The sequence below is a fragment of the Saccopteryx bilineata genome, chromosome 4 (assembly GCF_036850765.1).
Source record: "Saccopteryx bilineata isolate mSacBil1 chromosome 4, mSacBil1_pri_phased_curated, whole genome shotgun sequence".
NCBI classification, from domain to species: Eukaryota; Metazoa; Chordata; class Mammalia; order Chiroptera; family Emballonuridae; genus Saccopteryx; species Saccopteryx bilineata.
In genome coordinates this window covers 285,270,340-285,297,794 of record NC_089493.1, presented here as the reverse complement: position 1 = coordinate 285,297,794, position 27,455 = coordinate 285,270,340, and the positions used below count along the sequence as shown (strand labels likewise).

The window sequence follows — 27,455 nt, the reverse complement described above, 5'->3', positions numbered from 1 at the left end:
TGGTTCGAATATCGGCCCCTGGCGCTGAGGATAACTTGGTTGATACCAGCATCAGTCTCTGGGGTTGCTGGGTGGATCCCGGTCGGGACACATGCAGGAGTCTTTCCATATTCCCTCCTCTCACTTAAAAAAAATAAAAAATAAAAGCCCTGGGGCTGGCAGCACATGCCCTGCGATGCCACACCCAGGACTGGAATGAGCAGCTGCTCTCCAGCCTCCAGGCCTTGGTGAAGGCTTTGCTCTCAGAGCCCATTTCCTGGGTTCTGAGGCAAGGCCAGGATTTTGTGCATTGGTGTGTGACTAAGGGCTTCCCTCGGGCTCACAGACTTGAATACCTATAATGGTCAGGTATTCAATACCTGTAATGGTCAGGCAGTGCCGGGGTTTGGGGGCAGCTGCTCCAGAGAGTTGGAAATCTTGGGGGGAGGGGTTAATGCATATGTTTGATTTTAAAATACTAGCACCTGATTTTCACGAGCTACCCAAACCCCACACGCAGCTGGGATTTGTGCCACGTGCCTCCATTTACAACTCCCAGTTGGGCACACTGCAGCTATCCAAACCTGCCCTGGGCGTCGGGCCTCCGTCCTCTCATCTGTCCAGGGCTGCTGGGTGGGAGCGCCTGGCAGAAAGGCTCCCACGGCCGAGGGTCCCCAGACTCACCGCCAGCTCCTGCCTCTTGCTGTCCAGGGCACGGCTGTTCTCGGGCACCGTGTCTTCGTGGGTCAGCTGGTTCTCATATGTGGCTAGCACCTCCCAGCCCTGCTGCAGGCTCTTCTCCAGGCGGTTGGCAATGTCGACCCTGACGACGGGTCAGGAGTGAGGGGAGTGCCTGCCTGGCCCCTTGACCCCACCCGACCTCCCTGCTGCCCGCCTGCCACCCACTTCTCCTGGGCCAAGTCCAGCAGCTGCGCCAGGTGGTCGTATCTGCGGTTGGTGTCCTCCACCCGGTTCTTTAGCAAGGGCACGCTGCCACTGCCCGGAAGGGCCTGCACGAAGGCCTCGCACTCGGCTGTGCTGCGAGTCTTCTCAGGCTCGATCCGCAGCAGCTCGTTGGTGATGTTCTGTGGAGACCAGGGGCCCTCCTATTGGCCACAGTTGGGCAGCCTCCTACCCCCAGTGGCCTGCAAGCTTCAGGGAGCAGGGGAGGCTGTTGGGGGCAGCTCTGATGGAAATGCAGAGGCCTGGACCCTCCCCGGGAGCCTGACAGGGTGGGGGCAGTCTGGAGTCTGCATTTGTACTGAGCATCCTGGGGACTCAAGCTGGGGACGGTGCCTCCCAAGGGCGTGAGTGCACAGGCAGTTACCCAGGACTCACTCTTCCAAGCACCGCACATGCTGATTTCATTCATCTCTGGGGGCAACCCTATGAGGGAGGTACTTTTTCTCTCCCTGTTTACAGCTGGGGGCCCACAACTCCAAGCAGCTTAGGGAAGAATGTGGTGGGGCCTGGCCTCTGCTCCCACCCCGGACCAGGCATCCTCTGGGCCTTGACTTGGCCCCGACCAGCTGCGATGTGAGGCCACATCAAGGGGTCACTGCGTTTCCCCAAGCCCAGCATGGAGGGCACCTGAGACTGTGTGAAAGGAGGACAGTGGGTGCTGTTGGCACCGACCACGTGGCACTACGGCCTCTTGCTTGGCTTGGTGCTGAGCTGCTCAAGTGATGCACAGTGCAGAGGCAGGACGAGCCCGACCAGGCCTCTCCCGGGGATGTGATTGGAGCAGGGTACCTCCCTGATCTTTGGCCTAGTGCAGCTCCCTCCCCACAACTCAGGAATTCTTATTACAAAGGGCAGATGGCCCCTGCTGAGCACCAAGACCCCATGGGGATGAGACCTTGAGCTGGGGCCCCAGAGAGCCCAGGGGCCCAGCCTGTGCCCCCAGCCTGGTGGTACCTTGAGGTCTTTAGCCCGCTCGGCACTGTCCTGTACAGCCCGCCCTTGTTCCAATGGTGGCCTCAGGATGCCCGTGATGGCCTTCTCCTGCCGGTCTAAGTCGCTGGCCACCTTGTCCAAGCCTGCCAGCAGCTGCCGCCCCTGCAGGTCAGAGGCATCTGATGGAGGAAAATCAGAGTCAGGTGGCGACTGGGAGCGTGAGTCCCAGGGAGGGGGTCTAAGAGTCCAGTTGGGACCTCCAGGGCTGGCCCAGCCTTCCCCCACCCCAGCCACGCCTGACCCATGCTGTCCCGTTCACAGCACAGACCATGGGTCCAGTGCCTCCCCCCTGTCCACGCTCCCAGACCTGGGCAGTGGCCCTGGCACCCACCTCCAGGGTTCTCTGCCTGAAGCATCTCGTGCCGCTGCTGGAGTGCACTCCTGCTCCCGGCTGCCTTCTGCCGCACGCTCCGGTACTGGCTGCCCAGGCTGTGGGCACAAACGGGCTGGGGACCCAGGGCAGCTTACTGCCCCTCCACCCACAGACGCAAGACCCTGGACTCCGGCTGGGCCAACAGCCCAGAGGAGTCAGGCGGCTCATCAGAATGCTTTCAAAAGTTGAATCACGACATGTATGCAAGGTTTGCTGAGACACTGGTCTGCCTTGGCTCAGGCGGGCCCTTTCCTTGCTTCCCTTCTTTCTCTCTCTCTCTTCATAGCAAGTCTTGCTACCTAAAATCATCTTGTCTGTTCCTTCGTTTTCCCTACTAAGATGTTACCCCTGACAGAGCATACACAGGTGCTCAAGAAATAATTTAATGAATCAATGAAGGCATTCCGAGAATCATTCATGCGTTCAACAAGTGGGTCCTTATTCTGCAGCAGCTACTGACCGAGACCCTGGAGCCAGTAAGCCTGTCTGCTCGGGGAGCCACTGCCCATGAGACTGACACGCACACAAAGCACCCTGACATAGAGCAGGACGTGGGAGCGGGAGCCAGCAGCTCTTCTCCTGGAGTCAGAGTAGAAGAGCAGTCAGGGCAGACTGCACAGAAGAGGTGACCCTGGAACTGAGTCTTCAGCCAAGAGGCTTGAGCTGACCAGGCAGTGAGTAGGTATCCAGGTAGAGAAAACAGCATGTGCAGAGGCCCAGAGGCACTCGCAGAGAAACTGCTCACTGAACTGTGCCCACAGATGGACACTCACACACGGCAAGTCAGCCCAGCCAACAGGTTCTGCCCTGTCCACTTGAGCCTCCAAGTATGTGCAGGTGTGGGGGTGTTACCAGGTCTGTGAACGGGTCTGCGGGGCCCAGGGGCTTCCCTCCTTTGCCCGTACCTGTCGACCAGAGCCAGGGCCTCGGGGTCAGTGGGGGGAATCATGAAGCAGACGGCTGGGGCGGTCAGCTTGTTTCCCGCGCTGTCAGTGAGGTCCCAGCTCTCCCCATTGTTCTTCTGTAGGGTGTAGCTGTAGCCCCTGGAGATCAGGCCCTGGCATGGGCAGGCCACACAGTGAGAAGGTATGGAGGGACCTGCCTTGGCCGGTGGCCTGGGAGCCCAGAAGTCATCTTGCCCCTGCCTCCCAACTCTGGCACCTGGGGAGGTTTAGGCCATCTCGCAGATCTTTCCCAAGATGTCATGCCCTAGTTGGGAAGGACTGGGGAACATCCTCCCCACCCTGCTATTCCCAGTCTGTGTGGTCTCTGCCTTCTCCATTCCCAGTCCTTTACTACTCAGTGTGGACATGTGACTCAGGCCTGGCCAATGAGAGAATGGCATCATCCCTCCCCACCACAGTGATTGGCTTAGGCTAGACATGACTTAAAACGGGCCAATGAGAACCCTCCCTGGGACTCCTGCTGGAATGACTGGGGTTGCTAAGCTGATTACACAGAAGGCCAGGGCAGCTCCCTGGATGGGAGAAGGCTGGCAGAGAGTGACCCCAATGACAGAGATGAGCACAGGTTCCTGAAAATGTTGGAGGCCCTCCACTCAGTCATGTCACCCCTAAGACCTTTCAGCGACACAAAAAGAAGCAGATTTGAGCCTGTCCTGCACGGGGCATCGGGACAGCAGCTTACCTGGTCACCGTCAAAGTCACAGAGTGCCTCGACCGGGATGGGCTTGAGTGGCGTCTCCCGGCGGTACTTGAGGGGCACCACCTGCTGCCCTCGCTTCTGCAGCCCCTGCACCACGTGCTCATACTTGTCCAGAGCCTTTTCCTGGTCCTGAACACAGGGGATGCCCTGGTGAGACCTCGGCCTCCCCCGTGCCTGGCAGCAGGTGGGAGCTGTGGAGGGGCTTGCTCGGGGAAGGGGGCAGGGAGGGGACACAGAGTCACTCTCTGGGACCATCACTCACATCCAGCTCCCGCAGTAGCAACTCAATCTGGTATCGGTCCTTGAAGTCAGGATTGTATTTCTGGTTCAGGTCAGAATCCACCTTGCGCAGCAGGTCCTGGGCATCCTTCAAGTCTTTGTGGAACTGGGGGAGACCAGGTGGCCCAATTATGAACATGAAACCACTAGGACACCTGGGCTACTCCTGCTTGTGGCTTCAAGTCCAAATCCAGTCATGGCTGGGCCTCTCCCTCACCCTGAGTCCACTGGCTCTGCTGCTTGGGGACAACCCCCTCCCCCGTCTTGACTTCCTAGATGGCCTCACAGGGAAGAAGCCAGGTCCCCTCCCACTAATCCACTTGACACCACCTCTATAACATTAATTGTCACGTACCACCAGTAAGCTTTGTGTCCTCTCAAATTTCATTCCTCTTTGTGCCAGGGATACCCTGACTTAATGCTATACTTTTGTTTTTGATACATGGAAGACAAGCCTCCCCACTCTGTTCTAGAAAATTCTCTTGCCCATTCTTCAGTCCATCAATTCTGGAATCACTCATTGTCAGCTGTCCCTGGGTGGCAGCCACAAATGGCACTTTGAGATCCTTGTGAAGCTCACAGCTGAGCATGAGTTATAGAACCATGAGTTACAGAAGTGCCATCTGAATCCAACTGTCCCCAAACCACTCAATCATGAGAGTCACCTGCAGCTCTTGTTAAAAAAACAGAAACAAAACACATTCCTATGAAATAACCAGTATCCATCAGCAGATGAACAGAGAATCACAATGTGGCCTATCTGTGCAATGGAATATTTGGCCATGAAAAGGAATGAAATTCTGATTCTTGCTACAATGTGGATGAACCTCGAAAACATGTTCAGTGAAAGAAGCCACAAAAGACCACATAGCATGTGATTCCACTTATAATGAAATACCCAGACTAGGCGAATCCAAAGAGACAGAAATAGATCAGAGGTTACCAGGGGCCAGGGAGGGAGGAATGGGGAATTATTGTTCAGTGGGTTCAGAGTTCCTATTTGGGGCGATGAAAAGGTTTTGGAAAGACAGTGGTGAAGGTTGTACCACAATGTGAGTATAAGGGAAGCCACTGGACTGTATGCTTAAAAATAGCCAAAATGGCAAATTTCATAGATATTTTACCAAAATGAAAACCCACACATTCACTCCCGGTCCTCACATTGACCTGGCGAGTTCACTCCCTCAGCCCTGGCCCCCAGGGGAGACTGACAAGGGCCGGGCAAGTTTGAGGCACACCCGTGTGCTCCAGTGTGGGCAGTGGGAGGCCCAGGACGGCCGCCCTGCCGGGCTCCTGGCTCCTGGAGAGAGCAGCGCCACGGCGGGAAGTGAGCGAGGCAGGCCCCGAGCGCTCCCGCCAGTGGGGCCCCGGGGCCGGGAGCTACCTGGTGGTAGTCTTCCATGTACTTCAAGTGGCTCTCCTCACAGATGAGCAGGTTCAGATACTCCTTCCAATCTGCATGCACAGCCTCCATGTGAGCCTGCCAGGAGAAGTGGGGGGCGGGGGGTGGGGGGGGTCACTGCCGGCAGGTGCCTGGGACACCCAAAGAGGCACGGCGGGACTGGGCCAGAGAATGGTGGGTAGAGCGCATCTGCAGGGCTGTGGCTCCCACAGAGGCAGCCAGCTCCTCCTCCGGGGTGGGAGGAGGCGAGAGGGGTCATGTCAGGGAGCCAAGCAGGGCAGCCGCATAAGGTGCTTGGGCTGCACACTGCACTAGGGACGAGCAGGGGCTCAGTCTGCCTAGACAGCGTGGTGCTTTAGAAAAATGGTCACAAACACACTGTAGGGAGTCGAATCATATCCCCTCACCCCAAATTCATGTCCATCCAGAGCTCAGAATGTGACCTGATTTGGAAATTGGGTCTTTACAGAGTAATTGGTTGAGAATCTCAGGATAAAATCATCCAGGATTTAGGGTGGACCCTAAGTCCAATGGCTGGTGTCCTTATAAGAAGAGGACATAGCCTGACCTGCGGTGGCGCAGTGGGTAAACACATTGACCTGGAAATGCTGAGGTCGCTGGTTCAAAACCCTGGGCTTCCCTGGTCAAGGCACATATGGGAGTTGATGCTTCCTGCTCCTCCCTCCCTTCTCTCTCTCTCTCTCTCTCTCTCTCTCTCTATCTCTTTCTCTCTCTAAAATGAATAAATAAAATCTTTAAGAAGAGGACATAGGGGCGAGGCCATGTGAAGACAGAGGCGTCATTGGTAGTGATGCAGCCCCAAGCCAAGGAATGCTGAGCATTGCCGGCAACTACTGAAAGTGGGCAGCGGGGCAAGGAGAAACCCTCCCCTAGAGCCCTCAGCGGGACGAGCCTGCCGACACCTTGAGTTTACACTTCTGTCCTCCAGCACCAGCAGAGGACCGGTGTCTGCTGTTTAAGCCACCCAGGTCGTGCTGCTTTGTGATGGCAGCCCCCCGGACACTGATATGGGCACCATGTAGGCTTCAGAAGTCCGGGGCTGAGAGCAGGACGTGGCAAAGAACCAAGACAATGAAAGGAGACAGGGTTAGAGCAAGATGAGACGGCCGAGTGGAGAGACAGACAGACACAGGATGCAGGACCCTTCCCCCCACCTTGAGGGCTGCCCAAGTCCAAGCAGCCCACAGCAGGGGCTGTCCTGAAGTCACCCCGGAGGAGGCAGCCCTTCCGTGGGCACACACACCTCAATGGAGTTCCTCCCAGGGTGCTCAGTGGCTAGCAGCTTATCTCCCTCGCTGTGCAGTTTATTGATTCTCTCCTCTTTGACCTCCAGGTTCCGGTTGATGAAGTTCTGCAGTGGTCAGGGGAGGACAGCGAGGGGCTCAGCGCTCAGCCTGGCAGCACCGTGCTCCCTCCTGGGCCCCCACCCCTCCCCCCAGGCCCCGGCACCCACCTCGTACTGGCGCCGGCGGCTGGGGTAGTCAAGGTTGCGGTCACTCCAGTCGTACTGCATGCGGCCCTTGGCCTGCTGGTCCAGCCAGTACAGCTCGTTGGTGCAGCGCTGCATGTAGTCCTGCAGCGAGCTCAGGTGCTGCTGCCGTGCCTGCGACGCTGCCTGGGGGCAGGGGACAGCGCTGAGGCCTCCCTCCACACCTACCGCGTCCAGCTGGCGCTTAGTCGAAGCCCCCTCGGCTGAGTCACTGACCCTCCAAAACTCACTCATTCATTCAGCAAACATTTACTGAGCGCCCGCTAAGTGCCAGGCATTGCTCCAGACGCTACAGATACCGCAGCGAACAAAACAGGCAGAACCTTCATGGAACTGACATTTTTGCGAAGCCTCAGTTTACTCATCGGCACAATGGGGACGATGACAACACTGATCGCATAGGGCACAAAGTCCGGCACATAGCTGGTGTTCAATAAACATGAGCAACTCCAGATCATCACATAGAGGGCTAGAGAGCAGCAGCAAACTGCCAGGGCTTTACATCCGAGAAGAGGTGGGGCATGCAGGGAGGACGGGGAAGGAGGGGGGACAGCTGCATCCTGCTCTGCACGTGAGAGCAGCACTTAACCCACACATGGGGTTGCCGTGAGCCCAAACCGTGCTAAGGTCTTCTCCATCATTAACTACTGCCATCTGCAAAGCAATCCAGTGAGGCGAGGACTCACAGTAACCCCACTTTACAGATAAGGAAACCGAGACTCCAGTAGCTCATTCAAGGTCTCCCCGCTGGCCAGGAGTGCCGGCGGCCTGGCCCCAGAGCCTGCTAATGGCTGTGCTCTAACTCCTTCATCCCCACATCTGAGGCGTTTGAAATGTCTGCAATAAGACAGCATTTATGCGTCACTTGTGTGGTTTTAAAAGAATGCGTCCTTTAACGGTTTTTTGTTCTTTTTTTTTTTTTTTTTAAATCTTTTTTTTTTCTTTCTATTTTTCTTTATTCATTTTTAGAGAGGAGAGAGAGGGAGAGAGAGAGACAGAGAGAGAGAAGGGGGAGGAGCTGGAAGCATCAACTCCCATATGTGCCTTGACCAGGCAAGCCCAGGGTTTCGAACCGGCGACCTCAGCATTTCCAGGTCGACGCTTTATCCACTGCGCCACCACAGGTCCGGCGGTTTTTTGTTCTTTAAAGGTTTTGAAAAGGGAAATAGAAAACTTTTGTTTATAAAGCACATGGCATCATAGTTGGCACGGAGAAGGTGCTTAATAAAGAAATAAGAAGCAAAGCAAACTGGAGGAGAGGCTGCCTCCCAACAGACAAATGGGATCTACTGGGGTTTTCCGTGTGAGCACAGGGCGACCGGGCACCTCTCAGGCAGGGGCACGGGTACCATCTCTTCCCACGTCACCTCCCTCCGATCTGTTTGAAATGTCACTGCACACGCTTCCTGTCCCAGCCCCTCCCACCGCGTTCTCACCAGCAGCTTCTGGTACTTGGCCTGGAGTTCACTGTTCTGCTCCTGCGGACAGAGCCAACGACAGGGGTTAGGGTGGGGTGCAGTGTGAGCCGCTCCTTTCCCAGGTCCCCTCTGCCGCCGGCGCCCACCTTGGCCAGGTGGGGCCCGAGGGCCTTGACCTCGTTGTGGAAGATGTTGTGCTGCTCCACCTGGTGGTCCACCAGCGGCAGGTCTGTCCCGAAGCCCTGGCTGCTCAGCTTGTCCTGGGAGGGCAGGACACAGACAAGGCACGCAGGGTGTGGGCCGGGGGCCGGGGACTCCACCTCACAGGGCCAGCCCAGGGTGAGTGAAGTGGCCCCGTGAGGGGGGCAGGGAGAGGTTGACACCTTTATCTACACACATCCTCTCATTTAATCTGACAGCACCCTCAGAGGCCCCCACGGTCACCGGGTCCATTTGGCAGACGGCTCAGCCAGGGGGTGCGCTGGCCCGGGCTCCCGCGGGCGCACCTCTCCACAGTGGAGATGGGCTGGTGAGGGGGGCACGGGAAGGACAGTGGCTGGCTAGAAATCTGCCAGCCTGCCAGGACCCCCAGAAGCAGGGCTGGTGGGCAATCCCCGGAGGGTCCCAATCTCCGTCGCTTCTGCTGCGGGACTCTGAGCGAGGCACTGCACTCTCTGAGCCTCGCAATTCTCATCGACACACACATCAGAAAACAGTCGGGACGTGACTCCCTCCCGGCATGGCGGTGGTGACATTAAACGGGGGGTTCTCCCCGACACACACGGCCCCTCCCCGGCTGAGTCTGGGCCATACCAGCTTCTCTTCCACCAGCGCCTCCCAGTTGACCGGCGGGTCCACCCCCTTCACCGCCAGGTTGTAGATCTGCTTATGCTTCCCACGGAGGTTAGCCACGCGCTCCTTCAGCTGGCGGATGCTGAGTGGGGAGAGGGGCCAGGCCTGGTTAGCGGGCTAGTCGGCAGGGGCCCCCAACCACGACTTTGTGTCCAGTGTCTGGAAGGACAGGGTGACAGGGGGGCCCTTGGGTTCCAGACAGACACTCGCTCCTTCCTCCTGTCCCCTTTCCTTCATCCTCCTCCCATCAACGCCTCCCCAGGGCCTACTGTGTGCCCGAGACCAGTGGTCCCCAACCCCCGGGACGCAGACCGGTACCGGTCCGTGGGCCATTTGGTACCAGTCTGCAGAGAAAGAATAAATAACTTACATTATTTCCGTTTTATTTATATTTAAGCCTGAACAATGTTTTATTTTTTTAAAATGACCAGATTCCCTCTGTTACATCTGTCTAAGACTCACTCTTGACATTTGTCTTGGTCATGTGATACATTTATTCGTCCTAGCCTAAAGGCCAGTCCGTGAAAATATTTTCGGACATTAAACCGGCCCGTGGCCCAAAAAAGGTTGGGGACCACTACTGCCCTAAACCATAGAAGCTTCTGGAATAAACAGGCAGGTCCACTGCTCTCTGGAGCCCACGATCTAGCACGGGCCACGGGAGTAGTGTGGGGCATGACAGGAACAAGCACAGGGACCTATGGGGCACTGAGAGACCCTTGTCCCTGCTGGCCTGGCTGCCGATTTATCCACATCACAGCTATGAGAAGAGCCCCGAGTAGGAAGCCAGGAGGGAAAGCATGCTCAAAAGCCCAGAGGTCAGGAAGCTATGTGACTCTGGGCAAGGCGCCGCACCTCTCTGACCCTCACTATGCACATCAACACAAATATCAGAAAATACCGGGACCATGCCTCCCTCGCAGCATAACTGTGGTGACATTAAATGGTGCAGTTCTCCCCCTAAACACACGGTCCCTCCCCAGACAGCACGGTAGTCGGGAAGCCGGGGTCACACTGTGACCAGAACAGGGAACACCAGTACGCTGAGTTGTCTCCACAACTGCAAGATGGGTGGTCACAAGACTAACGAAGTGTAAGGCCCAGCCCCGGCATCGAGGTCACCCTCAAGAAACCCTGACGCGTCTCCTGAATGCTGAGTGGGCTGCGGCCCTCCTGCCCCGGCCCGGAGCGGCCCCCTCGGAACCTGAAGCAGAAGCGACCTACTCCTCGGCGATCATGTCCCCCTGGGGATGCTTCATGTGCTTGGCGATGGCCGTGTCCGCCTCCAGCACGTACAGCAACTTCTCCGAGTCCGACACCTTCTGCAGGGTCAGGTCCCGGTGCTCAGGCTGCCGGCCCTCCTGCAGCCGGGCCAGGTCCTGCGAGGGTCACAGGGAGAAAAGACATCGGACAGGGACTCAGTGGACAATGCAGGGACGGGAGGGACGGGAGGGATGGGAACAGAGGGGCCAGCAGGGGACTCCCCAGTCCTGTGCATCCTCTCCTCCCGCCACTCAGCAAACAGAGCCCAAACGCCTAGTCGCGCGGGGCTCCGGGATGCAGCCCAGCTCAGTGGGGAGACCACCCGAAAGGCATGTCAACAGATGAGCCTCACAAAGGTCATTGCAAGTCTGTACAAGTCGGTGTTTACCAAGGAGACACACCAGAGGTGGAACGAGGGGGACCTGCTTAGCTCCGGTGGTCAGTGAGGCCCCTCTGAGGTGGTGACACAAGGTCAGAATGAAGGCTGAAAGGGGAAAGTGTTCTAGGCAGAACCTGTGCAAAGGCCCTGAGGTAAGAAAGGGCAAACTGTGATCGAAACTCTGACAGGAACCCGAGCACAGAATGGCTCTGTGGGTGGGGGTGACACGGCCCCGCCTATCCTTAAAAGAGATGCCTCGTGGGGCGCCGTGGGGAGAAGGCGCAAGCGGAGAGGGCAGGCAGCGACGGTGACAGCACGTAGGTGAGAGCTGAGGGTGGCCCACACTGGGACACGGCGAGAATGAACGAAGTGCGTGGACATCTGGGAGGAACAACCAGTAAGCCGCTGAGTCCAGGGTCTTGCTCGTCTTGGGAAGAACAATGACCTGGCAGTCAGGGTAGCAGGTTTCTAAACACAGCCCGTTAATGCACTTAATCAGCACTTATGAAGATGGCTGGGCACTGTGCCAGGCCTCGGAGACCCCAGGCCGGCAGGGGTGGTGGTGACAAGTCAGTGACTGGGCTGAGGACAGACTGAGTGTAACACAGGCTCCTACAGGGGGCCAGGCCCTCCCCTTGCTGGGTCTCAGGGTCCCCATCTCTGCAATGGGAATAAGAAAAATACTTGCTTCAGAAGAGGCGTGACAGTGGACTGAGGAATCTCACGCAGGAACCCCTGACACACTGTCACGGAAGAGCCTTGGAGATGAAGCAGAGTGAGAAAAGCCAGGCACAAAGGGCTCCGTCATGTAGGGATCCATTTATGTGAACTGTCCCGAGTCAACTGGTCCGTAGAGACAGAACCGAGGTGGGCGGAGTCAGGGGCTGGACGGGCGCGAGGACCGACAGTCAGTGGGCACAAGAGACCCTACTGGAGGCCGGAAACCAATGAGGGACATGGCTGCACCACGCAGTGAAGTGACTCAAACTCTTTGCACGGTATGCTTGAAGTGGAAGCATTTTCTGACATGTAAAATAAGCCTCGATAAAGCTATTACAAAAGGAGAAGAAAGAATGGAAGAAACAGCCAAAGAAAAAAGGAGTACACGGAGGTGACAGTACAGAATCAAGACATAACTTCCTTTCAGAAGAAATGGTGTCCAAGCTCTCTTTCCTGGTCAACTCCAGGAGGGCCAGAGGCCAGCGGGGCTTGGAGGCAAGGCCCAGGCTTCAGAAGCCCAAGGGGGCTGGGCCATCTCCCCAGCCAGTTAAAAAACAACAACACATCATGGTTCTAGGCTTGCGTGGAATTTTATCTGCTCCCTCATCACCAGCTGATCTGAAGCTCTTCTGGGCAGTTATAGTGTCAGAGATTAATTTCACAAAAGGAGGAAGTAAATTAATCATTACCTAATTCAAGCAAGCCTCTGAAAACATGCTAATCAAGATGAGAAAGGAACTTCTATCTGCGAGAGGCCTTGTGGGTGTCCACGAGTTCAAAGTGAGGCCGAGCTGAGATGGCGAGAGAGTCGGCGCGGCCGGCCGTTACCTCCGGGGACATTGCTAAGAAAGGTCACAAGGGAGCTTTCTGGGAAATGTTTCCTACCTCGACCTTTGCAGTGGTTACGTGGGTGCCTGCTGATGGAAAAGCTCAGGGGCTGAACTCTTTGGATGCTTCCTACATGCCTTATACAAGTTACACTGATATATCGAATACATTCCACATACAGTGATGGACAGGTGGGTGACAGAGCCAAACCAGTGGACGTCACAGTGGACTCCGGGTGGTGACAGGGATCTGGCTGTAGTCCATGCAATCCTAAAAATTTGGATAGCCTGTCTGACCTGTGGTGGCGCAATGGGATAAAGCATCAACCTGGAAATGCTGAGGTCGCCGGTTTGAAACCCTGGGCTTGCCTGGTCGAGGCACATATGGGAGTTGATGCTTCCTGCTCCTCCTCTCTCTCTCTCTCTCTCTCTCTCTCTATCTATCTCCTCTCTAAAAGTGGAATAAATAAAGTCTTTAAAAAAATTTTTTTGGGGGATAGCCTGACCAGGCGGTGGCACAGTGGATAGAACGTCAGACTGGGATGCAGAAGAACCCAGATTCGAGACCCCAAGGTCGCCAGCTTGAGCACAGGTTCATCTGGTTTGAGCAAAGCTCACCAGCTTGGACCCAAGGTCGCTGCCTCGAGCAAGGGGTTACTCAGTCTGCTGAAGGCCCACGGTCAAGGCACATATGAGAAAGCAATCAATGAACAACTAAGATGTTGCAACGAAAAACTAATGATTGATACTTCTCATCTCTTTCCGTTCCTGTCTGTCTGTCCCTATCTATCCCTCTCTCTGACTCTGTCTCTGTAAAAAAATAAAAAAATAAAAAAAAATTAAAATATTTTTAAAAAATTGGATAAACACAAAAGTCCACACACTGAATGATCCCGTTTATAGGCAATATTCAGAATAGGTGTAGCACATTAGTGACTACCAGGGGCTGGGAGGAGTGACTGCCAATGTGTGTAGGGCTTCCCCATGGGTGACAAAACTGCCTTGGAACTAGACAGAGGCGGTGGCGGCACCGCACTGCAGCATGCTGCCTGTCACTGAAGTATTCAGTCAAAATGGTTATTTTTTGTTATGCCCATCTCACTTCAGTAAAAAATAGGAAAATTCCACAGAACTTCAGGCTAATACAATCAATAATAATGTTTCCTTCTGCAAAAAGACAGAAAGGGAAGAGAGAAAAAATTAGTCCGCGCACTCTTTTTTTATTATTATTATTTAATTTTCCTATTGATTTGAGAGAGAGAGGAAAGGGGGTAGAGGTGGAGAGAGGGGGTGGGAGAGAGGGAGGAGGGACACAAGGGAGGGGAGAGAGAGAGGAGGGACAGAGAGGGAGGGAGAGGGGGGAGGAACAGAGGGAGGAGGAACACAGGGGAGGGGAGAGAGGGAGGAAGGACAGAGGGGGAGGGAGAGAGGAAAGAGGGACAGAGGGGGAGGGAGAGAGGGAGGAGGGAGAGAGGAAAGAGGGACAGAGGGGGAGGGACAGAGGGGGAGCGACAGAGGAAAGAGGGACAGAGGGGGAGGGAGAGAGGGAGGAGGGACAGAGGGGGAGGGAGAGAGGGAGGAGGAACAGAGGGGGAGGGAGAGAGGAAGGACAGAGAAGGAGGGAGAGGGAGGAGGGACACAGGGGAGGGGAGAGAGGGAGGAAGGACAGAGGGGGAGGGAGAGAGGAAAGAGGGACAGAGGGGGAGGGAGAGAGGGAGGAGGGACAGAGGGGGAGGGAGAAAGGGAGGAGGGACAGAGGGGGGAGGGAGAGAGGGAGGAGGGACAGAGGGGGAGGGAGAGAGGGAGGAGGGACAGAGGGGGAGGGAAAGAGGGAGGAAGGACAGAGGGGGAGGGAGAGAGGGAGGAGGGACAGAGAAGGAGGGAGAGGGGGAGGAACAGAGGGGGGAGGGAGAGAGGGAGGAGGGACAGAGGGGGAGGGAGAGGGGGGAGGAACAGAGGGAGGAGGGACAGAGGGGGAGGGAGAGAGGGAGGAGGGACAAAGGGGGAGGAACAGAGGGAGGAGGGACACAGGGGAGGGGAGAGAGGGAGGAGGGACAGAGGAAAGAGGGACAGAGGGGGAGAGACAGAGGGAGGAGGGACAGAGGGGGAGGGAGAGAGAGAGGAGGAACAGAGGGGGAGGGAGAGAGAGAGGAGGGACAGAGAGGGAGGGAGAGGGGGGAGGAACAGAGGGGGAGGGAGAGAGAGAGGAGGGACAGAGAGGGAGGGAGAGGGGGGAGGAACAGAGGGAGGAGGGACACAGGGGAGGGGAGAGAGGGAGGAAGGACAGAGGAGGAGGGAGAGAGGAAAGAGGGACAGAGGGGGAGGGACAGAGGGAGGAGGGACAGAGGGGGAGGGACAGAGGGAGGAGGGACAGAGGGGAAGGGAGAGAGGGAGGAGGGACAGAGGGGGAGGGAGAAAGGGAAGAGGGACAGAGGGGGAGGGAGAGAGGGAGGAGGGACAGAGGGGGAGGGAGAGAGAGAGGAGGAACAGAGGGGGAGGGAGAGAGAGGAGGGACAGAGAGGGAGGGAGAGGGGGGAGGAACAGAGGGAGGAGGGACACAGGGGAGGGGAGAGAGGGAGGAAGGACAGAGGAGGAGGGAGAGAGGAAAGAGGGACAGAGGGGGAGGGACAGAGGGAGGAGGGACAGAGGGGAAGGGAGAAAGGGAAGAGGGACAGAGGGGGAGGGAGAGAGGGAGGAGGGACAGAGGGGGAGGGAGAGAGGGAGGAGGGACAGAGGGGGAGGGAGAGAGGAAGGAAGGACAGAGGGGGAGAGAGAGAGGGAGGAGGGACAGAGGGGGAGGGAGAGGGGGGAGGAACAGAGGGAGGAGGGACACAGGGGAGGGGAGAGAGGGAGGAAGGACAGAGGGGGAGGGAGAGAGGGAAGAGGGACAGAGAGGGAGGGAGAGGGGGGAGGAACAGAGGGAGGAGGGACACAGGGGAGGGGAGAGAGGGAGGAAGAACAGAGGGGGAGGGAGAGAGGAAAGAGGGACAGAGGGGGAGGGAGAGAGGGAGGAGGGACAGAGGGGGAGGGAGAGAGGGAGGAGGAACAGAGGGGGAGGGAGAGAGGGAGAAGGGACAGAGGGGGAGGGAGAGAGGGGGAGAAGCATCAATTTTCTGTTCTCCCTAGTTTAGTTGCTCACTCCCATTTAGTTGTGCATTCATAAGTTGCTTCTCATATGTGTCCTGACTGGGGATCAAACCTGTGACCTTGGCACACAAGATGACGCTCTATCCACTGAGCCAGCCAGCCATAACCTAGCACATACAATCTTCAAAACATGGTCTCTTTTTTCAAGTTTGTTCAAAGTTAAACAACAGTTCAAAATTATCTTCCAAATACATTGTCATTAGTTTTGAGTCATTACTCTAAGCAAATAAACTGAGATAGTGAGACCCTATTTATACACACACACACACACACACACACACACGCACACACACGCACACACCTGAGAAAAGGTCAGATACACTAAAATGTTAATAGCTGATCGATCTCTCTGGTGGTGGAATTATGCATGATTTTAATTTGCTTCCTTATACTTGTTTATCAGTTCTGAAATGTCCATAAAGGACACATATTACTTTTATTAGGAGAAAAAAAGGACACACCCAAAAAGCTGTTTTCATTTTAGGAAGAACACACCATGACAGCAGCATGATAAAAGAGGAGTACAATGTTGCAAGTGGAGCTGGTAGGAGGGTGCAGCCTGGAGGGAAAAGGGGCTGGTAGGGCTGGCAGGGCTGGCACTGAGGCGGGAGAGGCGGAGGTGGAGGTGGAGGAGGACCTGGCAGGTGTGGGCAAGGAAGGAGGGGAGAGGAGAGGAGGGGAGGGGAGGGGAGGAGAGGGGAGGGGAGAGGAGGAGAGAGGAGGGGAGAGGTGGGAGGGAGGGGAGAGGAGGGGAGGGGAGAGGAGGAGAGAGGTGGGGAGGGGAGGAGAGAGGAGAGGCACGAAGAGGAGGGGAGAGGTGGGGAGGGGAGGAGAGAGGAGAGGCACGAAGAGGAGGGGAGAGGTGGGGAGGGGAAGGTACCAGGCAGGGCGCAGACTTCCCACTCACTTTTCCGGCCCCTATATCTCGTTGCCAGCTGTGCCACCCCCGGCCCACCCAGTCCCTCTGGTCTCTGGGTTGCCTGGGACTGGCCCTTGGGTCGGTGGACACATGGGTGGTCAGAGGGAGGAGAAGCCACGGCTGCCCTGGGGACAGCTCTAGGACCGGCCAGACCTTGAACTCCCCTGTGAGCTGCCCACCTGCAGTCCCCCACTCCTCTTAGTCACCCCCTGGGTAGAAGGCAGATGAAATACAGACCAGCCAGGTAAATTTGAATTTCAGATAAACAACAATAAATTCTGTACTATAAATATTTCCCAAATAGTACATGAAACGTATTTATACCAAAAACATTTTTTTATTTGCTCTGAGACTCAAATGTAACCGGATACCCTGTATTTTTACTGGCTAAATGTGGCAATCCCACCGCTGGGATGCTTCTGGGGCCAGCTCTGTCACCGACCGGTTACCCTGCCCTCTCTGAACCTCAGTTTCTCTGACTATAAAATGGGTATAAACCTAACTGCGCTGGGCTGGCGGAGTTTTCACCGTAGCAGCTCACAGTTTGAGCGCAGTTCCGGAGTCCCACGTGGTACAGAGTCCTTAGGAGAACCTGTAACTCGGGACTGTGGTTATCCCCACATTACAGAGAGGAAAAGGAAACTGAGGCACAGAGAGGGAAAGTGATTCTCCCAGCTACTTGGTCTCTCTTCTCTGAAAAAGGAGGAGGATCCTGTGAGTCTGAGTGATGGCCGTGGTCGTATGAGAGGTAAGAACGATGATATTGATGAGCCCTGTGCTACAGCTGCACAATCTCATAGTCTCTTTACAGCAGTTTGGGTGACAGGGACGATCATGCTGACCCTTTCAGATGCAATCACATGATCAGAGACGTAAGGTGACCGGCCCAAGGCCACACAGTAAATGGCAAAAAGGATCTTCCTGAGCCAGTGGTTTTCTTCCAGGACCCAGAAGCTGCAGGAACTTAGTACCCGGGGTGGTGGGCTGGTGCTAACAGCCATAAGGAGGTTCCTCAGTTTTCCTACCTTGGCACTGTTAACATTGGAGGCGGAATCGCTCAGCGGGGGACATCCTGTGCATTATATTTTTATTTATTTATTTATTTATTTATTTATTTATTTATTTATTTTTACAGAGACAGAGAGAGAGAGTCAGAGAGAGGGATAGACAGAGACCGACAGACAGGAACGGAGAGATGAGAAGCATCAATCATCAGTTTTTCGTTGCGCCTTGCGACACCTTAGTTGTTCATTGATTGCTTTCTCATATGTGCCTTGACCGTGGGCCTTCAGCAGACCGAGTAACCCCTTGCTTGAGCCAGTGACCTTGGGTCCAAGCTGGTGAGCTTTTGCTCAAACCAGATGAGCCCGCACTCAAGCTGGTGACCTTGGGGTCTCGAACCTGGGTCCTTCCGCATCCCAGTCCGATGCTCTATTCACTGCGCCACCGCCTGGTCAGGCACATCCTGTGCATTATAGAGTGTTTAGTAGCATCCCCCAGTTGTGACAGCTAAAAATGCCTTTGAAGGTGGTCCCAGGTCCCCTAGTGGGCAGAATGACCATAGGTGGAAACCTCTTGGTCCGACAAGCCCCTGGTCAGAGAGGGACTGGAGGCTCAGGAGGGCACCCGGGTGGGTGGGGGGGGGCACTCACACTCTGCATCTTGGCCTCCGTATCCACGATGTTCTTCTCCACCTGGTCGGCATTCTTCTGCAGCTGGTCGATCAGCTCCGACAGCTCCTTGTTCGAGATGCTGCGGGCCGGAGGGGAGGAGGTGAGCTGAGGGACCGTGTCCCCACCAGGGCCCCGGGCCCCCCAGGCTGTGTCCCCAGGTTCAGGCTCTGAGCAGCCGCTGCCCAGGGAGCCGCAGGTGGAGCTTGGCTGCTCCCCAGGGTGAAGTCACTGAAGCCCCAGAAACAAGCCAGCACCTGGGTGGGGTGGGGGGGAATGGCCCCCGCTTGGCGCATGCGCTCGGATGATTCTATTTCGCCAAGCTGGCAGAGCACCATCACTCTTTTTCCTTTTCTCATATTTTGTATTGAGAGATAATTCACAAACTATTAAACTCACCCTTTTAAAGTATATAATACAGGAGGGGGTGGGGGGAAGGGTATAAAGAGGGACAAATAGAAGGTGACGGAAAATGATTTGACTTTGGGTGATGGGTATACAACATCATCAACTGTTCAAACGCTAGAGAAATGTTTACCTGAAACTTATGTACTCTTTTGATCAAAGTTACCCTGTTAAAGTTCATTTTCTAAATAAAATTTTAAAAAGTATATAATTCAGTGCTTTTTAATTATGTTCAAGGTTATATAACCATTATCACTATATAATTCCAGAACATTTTCATCACCCCCAAAAGAAACCCCATATCCTTTTTTTTTTTTTTTTTTTTTTAAATTTGTGATTTTGGGAGGGGTATTTTTCCAAAGTTAGAAGTGGAAGGCAGACAGACTCCTGCATGTGCCCAACCGGGATCCACCCGGCATGCCCACCAGGGGGCGATGCTCTGCCCATCTGGGGCGTTGCTCCGTTGCAAGCTGAGCTATTCTAGTGCCTGAGGCAGAAGCCTTGGAGCCATCTTCAGCACCTGGGCCAACTTTGCTCCAATGGAGCCTTGGCTGCGGGAGGGGAAGAGAGAGACAGAGAGGAAGGAGGGGGGGGTGGAGAAGCAGATGGGCGCTTCTCCTGTGTGCCCTGGCTGGGAATCGAACCTGAGACTTCCACACACCGGGCCAATGCTCTACTGCTGAGCCAACCGGCCAGGGCCCCCATATCATTTATTTTTAGTCAGAGACAGACAGAGACAGATAGGCAGGAAGGGAGAGAGATGAGAAGCATCAACTCATAGTTGCGGCACCTTAGTTATTCATTCATTGTTTCTCATACCTGCCTTGACGGGGGCTCCAGCTGAGCCAATGACCCCTTGCTCAAGCCAGCGACCCTGAGCTTCAAGCCAGCGATCTTGGGCTCAAGCCAGTGACCACAGGGTCATGTCTATGATTAAAATTCCATATCCTTTTTTTTTAATTAATTAATTTATTTATTTCAGAGACAGAGCGAGAGTCAGAGAGAGGGATAGATAGGGACAGAGAGACAGGAACGCAAAGAGATGAGAAGCATCAATCATCAGTTTTTCGTTGCGACACCTTAGTTGTTCGTTGATTGCTTTCTCATATGTACCTTGACCGTGGGCCTTCAGCAGACCGAGTAACCCCTTGCTCGAGTCAGCGACCTTGGGTCCAAGCTGGTGAGTTTTTTCTCACACCAGATGAGCCCACGCTCAAGCTGGCGACCTCGGGGTCTCGAACCTGGGTCCTTCCGCATCCCAGTCCAATGCTCTATCCACTGCGCCACCGCCTGGTCAGGCACCCCATATCCTTTTTATGGCCAAATAAAATCCCATGGCACAGATAGCTCACATCTTATTTAGCCATTCATCAGCTGTTGGACATTTGGGTTGTGTCCACTTTTGGGTGTTATACATCATGCTACTGTGAACGTCGGTACAAGTTTTTGTGCATGCATTCTATTGTTAAATACCTGATACTTTTCTGTCAATCTACAGACCCTTTACATTTAAATAAACTTACTTAAAAGGTGAACTTGAGTTCTGCATCATAAACAGAAAGCCACAAACCCTTGCCATAAATGGATGTAACCACCAAAGTCAGCCCCATGGAACTAAAATGACCGCATTCAGTTGTAACTGCACGCGTGGTGGCTGGCACACGTCAAGGCCGGCTCTGCCCCTCTAGCTTCAAGCAGAGCTCGGCGCATAGCACAGCCAAGTCAGAGCAGTGTCAGCACCACGCCGAGACTTTCTCTTGGATGATCTCAGGGGTTCTGAGACCTGAAACAGCTTTCTTACGTGGCGTTTCTGCATCCTCTCCTGTCACAGAAATCCCCAGATCGCATCCCAGACCACTCTGGCAGACACGATCATGATGAGGAAGACCTTAGCCCCGGAACCAGATGTGGGCGTGGCTGTGTGACTTGGCCAAGCTGCTGTACCTCTCTGTGCCTCTGCTTCCACTCTCAGATGGAATAGCTGTACCTGTCCCGGTGGGGTGTCATGAATGGGAGTGAGGTCATACAGGCAAAGAGCTGGACCTCTCATAAGTCTCACAAAGGACTGTGATTATTGTTGGTGAGGAGCCGCCTTACTGATGGTTGTCCAGCCCCACCTTTGCTGTTGTTTCCTTTAAACAAAGGTAGGAAAAAGACCAGAGAGGGACAGCAACTCGGCCAATGTCACCCGCCACCCAGATGATCAAGATGAGTGCTTAGTCCCCCATCTCCATCAAAAACCCTCTTGTACCAACTCCTGGTGGGGCCTGGGCAGTCAGGCGTCCAGAAGTTTCATTCATTCCATCTGCACTCATTAAGTACTGAATATGTGCCAGGCCCAGTGCCACCCACAGACACAGCCTCACCCTCTGAGAATTCACCCCCTACATGCGGAGGAAATCAGCATTTACAGAAATAATTATGAGACTGAGGCAGGTATGGCGGCTGGGGATGCGCAGAGGAGCCTCCTAACCAGCTGGGTGTAATTGGGAAGGCTTCCTGGAGGAGGAGGTAGTGGCTGGGTTCTAAAGGCTGAAGAAAGAGTTGGAGTCATGGGCAGAAGGCTCCAGTGAGGAGAGGCCATGAGAGAGACAGGTCCTGGGACTGTCCCTTCAGTTGGGCGAGGGAAGGGCTCTTGACCTTTAAGGCGGGCTACAAGCTTTCAGAGTGGAACTCCTCACATCAGGCCCAGGACCCACCTACTGTAGCATGAAACCTGCAGATTCCCAGGTATAACCCAGACTTTCCGACCTGGATCTCCAGAGCCGGGCCCAGGAAGCTGCATCATTGTGGCTGTCACTCCTACAGGTTCCCCAGGGGCCCTCACACCCTTCAGAGTCTGAGGCCCAATACTGCAGGTCCTGCTGGTACGAAGGGGGTTGGGAGGCAGAAATGGGCACAGCAAACAAAAGCTGTGTGTCTGTCCATCATGTCGCTGACCTTGCCGAGGGCCTGCGCTGCGCCAGGCCGGACACAGAAACTGGCGGAGCTGGGTAAGGGGTGGGGGTGACAAGACCCAGGCCACACCCTCTGCAAAGGCAACCAAGGAGACAGCCTTTCCCAAAGTGGGGTCCCAGGAACCCCAGTCCTTTAAGTGACTTTTAGAATGAAGCAGTTAGGAAAACCCAACCCCTCCATAAGTTCACGGGTCAGGAAAGGCTCTGAGAAGTCCTCAGCAGAGAAAGCTGGTGTTCAGTGGAGTGGCCGGAAGGTGCAGCAGAGGGGACTGTGGATGGAGGAGCTGGGTAAGGGGGGGTAAGGGCTGGGCCGCCGGCCATGGGTCAATGCCCACCCCTCTCACCCTCACCTCCGGCGTGGGCAGACCACCTGGGGAATGGGAGCACTTCCAGGCCCCTCAGCCTCACCCCAGCCACTGCCCATCAGCCTGGCCTGTTGAGACGTGGGGAGTCTCAATCCGAACATTTAGCCCATGACTGTGTGGACCACCATCAGGAGCTGCAGAGCGCACCAGGTGGGGGCCGTCCTCTCTCCCGGGGCCCAGCCCAGCCGCATGTGCCTGTGGGTGTGGGGCCAGTTCCCAATCCAGCCGACCCAATGGCTGGGGCAAGTGTGAGGAGAGCGCCTTCTGGACCCTCCCTGGCTGGCCCATTCCTCTCGTTACAGCCCAGCACTGGAGGGGCTGTGGCGCAGAAAGGGGTGTGGGGAGCCGCAGGGCCCTGGGCTCCTGGTGGAGAGCCAAGGAGGTTCGGCAGAGTGCTCAGTCACAGAGACGGGGCTCCAAGTCCCGTGGTGCTGTTTACTGTCTGGGCCATCTCAGGCAGGCACCTTACCCTTAATGTGCCTCAGTTTCTCCACCTGCTGACTGGGGTAACCACACTTACAGACGTCAGACGGGTTTGCAGGCGCCGGCCTAATAGCATCCTCACCCTAAGTCCCTGGGGGAGGCCTGTGCGCCCCTTTACAGATGAAGAGACGAAGGCTGAGAGACGTCTAGGCACTTGCCCAGGGTCACACAGCTTGTGAATGTGGAGCCAGAATTCTCATCTGGGGCGGTCTTTCTCTGGAGGCCACATGATCAAACACTGGGCTAACAGCCACTCACGGGGGAAGTCACATGAGCCGACATACAGCAACATCGCCATCATCATGCGAGTGAGCTCATGCTTACCTTCTCCACACCGGGCTCCCACCCACTCCTTCCTTTCATCTTCATTACAACCCTGTGAGGCGGTGCTGGTCCAGTGGGTAATCATTATTTTTCATCCCCACTTTACAGATGTGGAAACCGAGGACCAGAGAGGTTCAGTTTCAGTAACTTTCCCAAAGTCACAGAGTAATTAAATGTTGGAACTAAAATTCCAACCCAGATGGGTCTCTTGTCCAGACCATTAACAACCCCATGTGACAATCCTGTAAGGGCTCCCAGCACGTAGTAGGCACCTAATATATTAACTTAAAATGTCAAGTGTCCCAAACCACAATGGGATACCACTTCTCACCCACTGGGATGGCAATAATCAAATAGACACAATAACAACTGTTGACAAGGATGTGGAGAAATCAGAACCCTCTGCGGGTAAGGATGCAAGACGGTGCAGCTACGCTGGCAAACAGCCTAGAAGTTCCTCAAAAGGTTAAATACCAAGTTGCTACATGGCCCAGCAATTCCACTCCTTGCTCTCTACCTAAGAGAAATGGAAACGTAGGTCCCCAGGAAAACTGTACACAAAGGCTCACAGAGCACTATTTACAATGGCTAAAAGAGTGCAAACAACCCAAATGGTCATCAATGATGGACAACAGAGTGCAGTCTAACCGCACTTGGAACACAGTTCAGCCAGAAAAGGGATGGAGTGCCAATAAATACGACAATACTGGGAAACCCTGACACCCTTACGCCGGACACACAAGGTCACATATTGTATGATTCCATTTATCTGAAATAGCGAACAGGCAAATCCACAGAGCTAAAAAGTGGGTGAGTGGTTGGCAGGGGCAGGGGCAGGGGACTGACTGCTAAAGGGGTGAGTGGTTTCCTCCTGAGGTAATGGTAGCATTCTAAAATTGATTATGGTGATGACTGTGTAATTCTGTGAATACACTAAAAACCATTGAATTGCTGTAAATAAGTGAATTGTAAGGTATGTGAGTTAAACATCTTTTTTTTTTTTTAAGTGAGAAGAGGGGAGATAGCGAGATATACTGCTGTATATACCCTGACCGGGATCCACCCAGCAATCCCCATCTGGGACCGATGCTTGAATCAACAAAGCTATCCTCAGTGCCTGAGACTGATGCTCAGCCCAACCGAGCTATCCTCAGTGCCTGGGGTCAACGCCTGAACCAGTAGAGCCACTGGCTGTGAGAAAGGAAGAGAGAGTGAAGGGGGAGAGGGAGGGAAAGAGAAGCAGATGGTTGTTTCTCATGTGTGCCCTGACCAGGAATCGAACCTGGGATGTTCACATACCGGGCCAACGCTCTATCTACTGTGCCAACCAGCCAGAGCTGAGTTAAATTTCAGTTAGGCTGTTTCCAAAAAAAATTGGCAAGTGTCATTTATAAGTAACAGGGTTTTTTTCCTTCTTCCCTTAGCCTCTGCAGTCAGGCCCTTTTATCCTGTTCTGCATGGAGGCCAGGACAGCTCCAGGTCCCGTCCAGCTGCCTGGGAGATGCTAGTTAACACCTAGAGGGTTGACTATGTGCCTCCCGGTGCTAACCAAGTCACATATGTGATAGATAAGTTCATTTAATCCTACCACCCCGTAAGGTGATTAGAATCCAGGCCTCTGGAGCCTGGCCCAGCACTTTCACCCTTTGGGTTTGGGGTCCTTAATCAGAGTCCCCAAAGGGTCCCGCCTTCCTCCTGCCATCAAGCTGGCTACAGGATCAGATGTGTCCCCATGACAGCCCCAGCGCCCTGTGCCAGGAGTGCAGGAATGGGGTATAGAGAACCTGTCGGGAAGGGGTGCAGATCCCGGGGGGCTGGGAACTGGCTGGGCAGGTCCAGTTGTTCACCTCATTAATAAGCCACAGGGGCAGCCAGATGTGGCACCCAGAGACTGTGAGCCTGGCTAATGGAGGACCAGATACAGCCCTTCCCCATCATCCTGGTCCCAGTCCTGTCCCACCACACTCTCACCTGATACCTCCACCCACCCAGGAAGGGAAGGGAATCGAACCTGAGTGACACGCTGGGAGAGGGGCCTGCCTAGCCCTCCCTCCCTCCGCTTACTCAGAAGTTTGACGTGGACACGGGGGCTGCGGGTAGGGGCCGCGGGCCCTGGAAGCTGCCTTGGAAGTCATCCAGCCCCACCTGCTCATTATACAGATGAGCAAACTGAGGCCGGCGGAAGTGATGGCATCTGCCCAAGGTCACACAAGGGGCAGCTGGTGTCTGGAGCCAGATAGGTTCAAATCCCGACTGCACCAACCATCAGTGTAACCTTGGAGGGGCTACTGATATTCTGACCTTGGTTTCACTATCTATAAAATGCAGCGGGGGGTTCGTCCTACCTAGTAAAGTGAGCAGGCGGGGGAGGGTCGGGGTCACTTCTGGAAATGTCACAGTTGAGTTTCAAAGAGCACTTTGGGGTTTGAGGACTGAGCTGCAGGCTCAGCAGCGTCCGGGGGTCCCAAAGCAGATCTGAAATTTACACTCACAAGCGGGGCGTCTCTGTGCTTTCACCAGCAGTCCTGGGTACACCGAAGGCGCCAGATGAAGGAACGCAAACCCCTAGCGCATTGTAGGGGCTCCCAAATGGTGACAATGACATCTGTTCATGCAACACGCCTTTGCTGTGCTTTTATTCCCCACAGGGGCTGCCATTCGCAACAAAATGAAGCCTTTACATTGCTCCTTGAACTGTGCATGGGGTTCTCCCCTGGGGACCCTATTTGTCTCCCAGGGACCCCCACTTGTTTCTTTCTATAAAAACAAGTCATTTCACAGTGACACTGGGCACTGAAGGGATGACACTGGGCACTGAGGGGTACATAGGTTCACCTCCACGGGACCCTTCCCAGTAACAACCAGTAGCCAGCAGACAAATCCAGAGTGAGAACTGATCTACAACACACCTCTCCAGAAGTGTCAAGGTCAGAAAAGACAAGACTGGGAGGAGATTACAGAGACATGACAACTAACTGGGACATGGGATTCTGGAACAGAAAGTGGAGCCCTGGCTGGTTGGCTCAGTGGTAGAGCGTCGGCCTGGCGTGCAGAAGTCCCGGGTTCGATTCCCAGCCAGGGCACACAGGAGAAGCGCCCATCTGCTTCTCCACCCTTCCCCCTCTCCTTCCTCTCTGTCTCTCTCTTCCCCTCCCGCAGCCAAGGCTCCATTGGAGCAAAGATGGCCCGGGCGCTGGGGATGGCTCTTTGGCCTCTGCCCCAGGTGCTAGAGTGGCTCTGGTCGTGGCAGAGCGACGCCCTCGGAGGGGCAGATCATCGCCCCCTGGTGGGCAGAGCGTTGCCCCTGGTGGGCGTGCCGGGTGGATCCCGGTCGGGCGCATGCGGGAGTCTGTCTGACTGTCTCCCCGTTTCCAGCTTCAGAAAAATACAAAAAAAAAAAAAAAAAAAGAAAGAAAGTGGACATTAGGGGAAACTGGGAAATTAGCAGAAGTGATTTATTTATAGTTTGTTTGTTTTTTTATAAGCTTCCTTCTAGACTTCTGAATTGTCCAGCAAACCCTTACAGGAGCGGATGCTTCTGGGTGATGAGCCATCCGGGACGCCCACCTGCGGACAGGCAGAGGAGATGGGGTTCTGCGGCCTGAGACGCACCCTGAGAAAAGCTGATGGGACCCAGAACTCAGCTGTCCCCAGAAATGGCCCCTCGGTCCAGCCCTCGTTGCTGTCAGGGCTGCAGGCGAGCTTCCCAAGCCAGGTGAGGTCACCACACAGGCCAATTTGGGCCGTTTCTCCAGAGAATCAGCCCTGGCTATCTGCTCCCAGGCTGAGGAGGCCGGAGTTGGGCGTGAGTCCGGGAGGGCCCAGGTCCTGTCTAGCTGTGACAGGCAGCCCTGGTTACTAGGCCTGGTCTGCGTGTGAGACTCCAGGCACAAGGAGGGAAAAACGGCGTACAGGCTGGCCGGGGGTGCTGCCTGTACCCTCAGGGCCCTGGGGCTGGGCTTGAGGACACACGCAGGCACCAACAAGGGTTTTCTGGGCCTGAGCCCACAGGCCCCAGCCCGGAACAGGCACCTCTTTGTCTCAGATGTACTCAGCGCTGGGACGGTGGAGAGAGGGCCCGGGAGCCTCACATGGCATCAGGTACCCCTGCTCTGTCCCTGGGAGTTAGAAATTCAATAACCACAGTCCGACCTGCTTTACAGGTGGCCACTCACAGCCAAAGAGGTCAGCTGGGATTAGATCCTAGGGCCGTGTGACACTCGGTGTGGCCCAGGATAGCCCCTGGTCTGGTCACTGGGCCCTCAGAAGTGCAGGGAGATGGCACCCAAGGTCACTATGGGTGCTTCATATGGGCAGAGAAAGAGAACACAGATGTCTTGAGGAACCGTTTAGTCCTTCTTGCCTTACTTGGGGCGATGCCCTCACCCTTCCCACGGTGTAGTCACATGCAGTTATAACCTGGCGGCTAAGCGCCCACATCAAAGGCAGACATCCTGGATTGAAAGCCTGAGTTAGTCCGTTTTTGTTTGTTTGTTTTAATTTTATTTATTGAGTTTAGAAAGACAGGAACATAGAAACACTGACCTGTTCTTGTATGTGCC

At 55.0% G+C, this 27,455-nt stretch overlaps 1 protein-coding gene across 2 annotated transcripts in view; it reads right to left on the bottom strand.

Moving 5' to 3' along the window:
* Positions 1 to 27,455, bottom strand: part of PPL (periplakin) — a 55,416-nt gene that overhangs the window by 11,147 nt on the left and 16,814 nt on the right. For both annotated transcript variants that reach the window (XM_066274984.1, XM_066274983.1), the window contains exons 2-16: positions 18,342 to 18,441; positions 10,659 to 10,813; positions 9,396 to 9,516; positions 8,729 to 8,842; positions 8,601 to 8,642; positions 7,129 to 7,290; positions 6,919 to 7,026; positions 5,637 to 5,732; positions 4,236 to 4,358; positions 3,956 to 4,102; positions 3,214 to 3,365; positions 2,267 to 2,364; positions 1,897 to 2,054; positions 886 to 1,064; positions 664 to 802 (exon numbers count right to left, since the gene is read on the bottom strand). In XM_066274984.1, the coding sequence (XP_066131081.1) occupies positions 664 to 802; positions 886 to 1,064; positions 1,897 to 2,054; positions 2,267 to 2,364; positions 3,214 to 3,365; positions 3,956 to 4,102; positions 4,236 to 4,358; positions 5,637 to 5,732; positions 6,919 to 7,026; positions 7,129 to 7,290; positions 8,601 to 8,642; positions 8,729 to 8,842; positions 9,396 to 9,516; positions 10,659 to 10,813; positions 18,342 to 18,441 (1,894 nt within the window). The remainder of the gene's footprint in view (positions 1 to 663; positions 803 to 885; positions 1,065 to 1,896; positions 2,055 to 2,266; positions 2,365 to 3,213; positions 3,366 to 3,955; positions 4,103 to 4,235; positions 4,359 to 5,636; positions 5,733 to 6,918; positions 7,027 to 7,128; positions 7,291 to 8,600; positions 8,643 to 8,728; positions 8,843 to 9,395; positions 9,517 to 10,658; positions 10,814 to 18,341; positions 18,442 to 27,455) is intronic.